General features: G+C 37.8%; 1 protein-coding gene across 1 annotated transcript in view; it reads left to right on the top strand.

Annotated features, from left to right (window-relative positions):
* Mff (mitochondrial fission factor) overlaps window positions 1-5,109 on the top strand; it is a 34,009-nt gene that overhangs the window by 24,016 nt on the left and 4,884 nt on the right. The window contains exons 8-9 of the mRNA XM_031368997.1: window positions 1,463-1,522; window positions 5,042-5,105. Coding sequence (XP_031224857.1) covers window positions 1,463-1,522; window positions 5,042-5,105 — 124 coding nt within the window. The remainder of the gene's footprint in view (window positions 1-1,462; window positions 1,523-5,041; window positions 5,106-5,109) is intronic.

Below are 5,109 nucleotides of genomic sequence, written 5' to 3' on the forward strand. Positions count from 1 at the left end.
GCACACAGGAATGGCTTCATTTCATTGGCCGTTCTCATATTTTTATAACTTAAATAACTACGGTGTATAGTTTTCCTTATTTCACAAACTAGACATTAGTAAGACTTTAAAACCTATCTTAAAAACTATGCAATTCATTTGTGTTCTGTAGCAAGCAGAATGAGCCAAACCTTTCTCCCTCTTGATCCCTTGTATTCTGGGCTCCAGAAATATCCCCAAGTACTGGTAGTCACTTTAGAGCATATAGAAACTCAATGTTACATTTTTCCTCTATTAGCTGAGTTGGTTTGTTTTAAAGTCATTTTAGAATTGTAGATCAGTTGAAGTGCTTGATTAGTGCTGAAGAGGCCCCAGCTTTGATCCCCAACACCACAGGAAATAGGGTACAGAGGCAGGAGGATCAGAAGTGCCAGAGTCCTCCTCAGTTCCTCAGAACTTGGGACCAAACTGTGCTAAATTTGACCTTGTGTCAAAAAAAAAAAAAAAAAAAAAAAAAAAAAAGGAAAGGAAAGAATTAAAAACAGAAAGGAAAATAGTAGTTTATATTCTACAGCTGTAACTACATCAGAAAAAGACAGAAATGTGTTGTTTCTAGACCCTGTGATGATTGCCATTATACTTAGATTGAGGCAAACCTGACCAGGTACTTAGAGAATATCCCTAATATATGGACCTTCTTATCTTTCTGATTAGTAAACATTGTTATTTAAGGACAGTTAACTGATGAAGATTTTAGAATCTGTTTGTTGATTTTAGCAAATTTAATTGGAAGGGCTCCAACTGACCCAGGCAGAGAGCTGATGATCCTCTCACAGCCCACAGCCGTGCATGTATTGAGACAAAATGACAAGCCCCACAAAGTTTTCCAGTGCACCTTGGTCCTCATGCAGCAGCCCTGTATGTCACTCGTGGTTGTCTCAGGCTCCACTCACTCACAGACTGACTGTACATCTGTAGTCTCACCATCTGTTCTCAGCTCAGTGTTGGAATGAGACACAGCTGCATTAAGACATAAAACTTATCTGACTAATCAGATTAATGAAGCCAGAGGGAAGGACTCATGGGCAGTGGGTATTCCTTTAAATGCCTAGTTTCTATTTAAGAGCAACCATGATCATGCAGGTGCTACTAACAGGTTCTGGATATGCTTTTAAAGTTGCTAGTGGTTTTATTTTCCAGTTGGAAAAGAGGAATTACACTTTTTAAAGAGCACCATATAGAATTATATGTTGGTGCTAGTCTGTCATGTTTTTCTCCTTTTTTAAAATTATAAAGTGTTAAAATTATTTAAAATGGGGAGGACATATGAAACAAGGATTTTCAAAGCATTTGAGGGAAATTATATTGTACTAAAGCATACAATATAATCCTATCTGACATTTATTTGTCTTGTTTTTGCTTTATTTTCGTACTTCTCTGTTTCCTGATTCTGTCTTGTGTCTTCTGCAAAAACCTGCCCTAGACCTGTGTTGCGTGGTGGGTCAGCTGCCGCCACTTCTAATCCTCATCATGACAACGTCAGGTAACTTGAAGACTTTGTGATTACCAAAGAACATGCAGATTGTGCAGGACATCATGATGCATGCCATAGCGGTGATTATATTTATGCATACAGCTTAGGCCTCTGTAGCTTTTTCTTAGGAGAAATGTTGTGCTTTGCTAAGAAACAGGGATGATAATTAGTCCTGACATTAGTCCACCAAAGTATGAGAACATTGTATAATCATAATAAAAATCCTGGTTAGGTATTGTGGCACATGCCTTTAATCCTAGCACTGAAAAGACAGAGACAGATGGATCACTAAGATTTTTGAGGCCAGCCTGATCTACATAGTGAGCTCCAGGCCAGCCAGAGCTACATAGTGAGACCCTCTCTCAATAACCTCCCTCCCAAAATTATGCCATGGTGTGATAAGAACATTCAGTATACTTTATAGCAGTATTTTAGTAGCTTTATAAAGGATCATGCTAAAACAGAAAACACAGATTCTTGAATCTTGTTTCATGTCCATTAACTGTTTTTGTCACCTGTTGATTTGAGCCTTTGCTCTTATATTTGCCCTTTCCATACTATCAGATATGTTTAGCCTGAGTCATATGCAAGGATAAGGAATGGCACATACCAGTGTGCTCTCACCAGAACCTTCAGGTAGTTGCCCTGCCTTCTGCATGACACATACTGCTAATCAGATGCTGCCACTCTAATCTTCCAAGCCAGCTCTAAGGAGAATTGTGCTAACTGTCCCAGTGGGTTTTAAATTGGCAGTCTTGTTTCTCTTCTTCAGAAGAGGCAAACACGTTCTTAAGTGAGAGAAAAGGGAGCCATCTGTTTCTCATGAATCTCATCCATGTTGCATTGGTGGTCCCTGAACACTGTTTACTCGTTTCTTCTGCATCTTCATTCAGTCCACACTAATTTCCCTTGATGGTATTTTTTTAATCCCTTTGACTTTCTGTGAAGGTGTTTGCAATGAGTGATATGATATCATTTGTTAGAGTTTTTAGTTCTGAGAGACAGAATTTTTGTTTCAAATAATTTCATATTTTTTTGTTTTAAATTGATGATAAAATCTTGTCATATATATATGACAAGTGAAGATTATCTTTTGATTTCTAAAACTTTGTGTGATTCAGTATTTAAATGGTAATTTTTTTCATGTATGTTTTATTTCTTTGTTAAAGCTAGTTCTCTCTGTGCATGTGTTCGTGTTGATGTGTATGACCATCCCTGTTCCCTTACCTTTGCATATGATGGGGTGGGGTGGGGTTGCCTGTGTGGATACAAGTGCATATACAAAAAACCCAAAGTCAGCCTGATGTTCCTCAAGTGTTATCCACCTTGGTTTTTGAGACAGTCTCTCACTTTGCTTGGAACTTGCTGATTGCGCTAAGTCGGCTTGTCAGCAAGCCACAGGAATCCTCCTGTCCCTACCTCCTCAGTACTGGGATTACAAGAGTGCTCCACCATGCCCAGCTTTTCTATTTTTAACATGGATTCTGGAGATTAAATTTAGGTTCTCAGCTTTGGACAGTAAGCACTCTGAGTATCTCCCAGCCTTCCATTCACCTTTGAGGCAGTTGCTGGTATTCTTTGATAACCCCTCCATCCAGCTATTCATCTCATGTGTAAATCCCAAGTAGAAAATGTTTATTATTTTGAAGATAAGACATAGAAAAGAAAATGTATTGACCTTTAGTTGCCTTGCTAAACATTTAATAATCTGGGGTGCAGGCTGAATTATTATGGTTCTGGGGACAAACCCAGGGACTTGCACAGGTAAGCAAGTGTTCTGCCACTGAGCTACACCCTTAAACCTAAGAGTTCTGTTTTAGTATTTATAAGAGTATTTGCTCAATTCACAAACTCACAGTTCCAGCATCTACTTATGAACTAAGTTTATTTCTCCTAACTTGTAAAATTTATTTTGAGTAATTCAAGCAAGACTCATTGTTTCTAAGAGGAAGCCATGGTTAGTGTAAGCCATCTGACCTAGCCATAATAGAAACTGCAAGTCAGAGATTGCTGTGGATTATCTACAATGGGTACATGTCCTCTATTATTTAAATCCTACTTGACATGTTTTTTAAAAGTGTTTTGAGGTAGTTTTAACATTTGAAACAATAGAGCTTTGTGAATCGGCATATTAGCAAGCCTGAGAGAATATATATTCTCCTTCGTATCCCTTTATGTCAGGTTATGTAGGTTTTCTAATGAGGAGTTACTGGGAATATTAGAATGATGATCCATGTACCAACCCTGTGTAGCTTACATAAAAGGAATTTTATTTACATTCTGCTCATGTAGAAAAATTACCATGTGATTTCACTAAAATAACCATATAAAATATAAAGTAGATATACACGTAAATAAATTGTTTTGTGTATAAGCCATATCTCAGTAAAAGTGTTCTCTTCATTAAAATGAATTTTAAAATACAGAAACCTGGTGCTAGAGAGATGGCTTAGCAAGTTAAGAGTACTTAAGGCTCATGCACAGTTCTCGAGTTGAGTACCCATGTGAGCAGCTCTTCATCACTACCACCAGTAATTCTAGCTCAGAACTAGTGCCCTTGCCTGGCTTCCTGTGTACAAGTGTAGAATGCACTGAGATACACACTCACACAGTCAAAAGACAAGAGTCTTTTCTTAAAAATACAGAAACCTAGATAAATGGAAGACAAAATATTTCTACGTATTTTTTTTTCAATTTTTATGCCTGCAGGCAGGCTTGGTGGTACATGCTTATAATTCCAACAGTTGGGGGATGGTGGGAGGCGGGCAGGAGGGTAAAGCAGGAAGATCAAGAGTAGATGGTGGTCCACTGCCACATAGCAAGTTTGAGACTGGTCATGTGAGACTCCATCTCTAAAATGCCACTGTATCCCTGAGTCTATGCCCTTTTAGAAGAGAGTTCATTATAATGTACCTTCTCTGCATTGTCTTTGTGGTTCTCCAGCAGTATTGTTTTATATGCAGCTTCTTGTTGGTTTATTATTGAGTCAGTAGCTAAGTGTAGTTGCAAAAGATTTAGAAGATCGTGTATTCACTTTTGTGGAGGAACAGAGAGAACTAGAAATCAGAAGTAAAGTAAAAATTGTAAAAAAAAGGAAGACAGAAGTGAAAGAGTAATAAATGATCAGTTTTCTGTTTGTAGTTTACTTTGCATTTCCTGCCATTGAGTCTCTGCCTACAGAGACATATGGACATGGTTCATATATAATTGTTGTGTGTCAGTATGTCGGATAGTAGCAGTTCTCTGCCCCTTTCAGACAGGGCCGTTAGTATTGTTGTATTTTCTGGCTTGAAAAAAAAGCACATAGGAAGAGTTTTGTTTTGTTTTGTTTTGTTTGTTTGTTTGTTTTTTCAGCTTTCCCAGTATTTCAGATAGCCATCTTAAGCTCCTTTTCCTCATTTGTATCAATTCAAATGGAAAAATGCTTATTTATATTGTTAGGTATGAGTCTTTTAAGTAGTATACAACACAGTGCATGACTTGGCAGTTACTCAGTTTTAACTTGTGTTTCAATATCTTATCTGGTAGGTATGGCATTTCAAACCTAGATGCAGCTGTTGAAGGAGCATCAGATGACATGACTGTGGTAGATGCAG

This window comes from Mastomys coucha, unplaced genomic scaffold (assembly GCF_008632895.1).
Source record: "Mastomys coucha isolate ucsf_1 unplaced genomic scaffold, UCSF_Mcou_1 pScaffold14, whole genome shotgun sequence".
In the NCBI taxonomy this organism is placed as follows: Eukaryota; Metazoa; Chordata; class Mammalia; order Rodentia; family Muridae; genus Mastomys; species Mastomys coucha.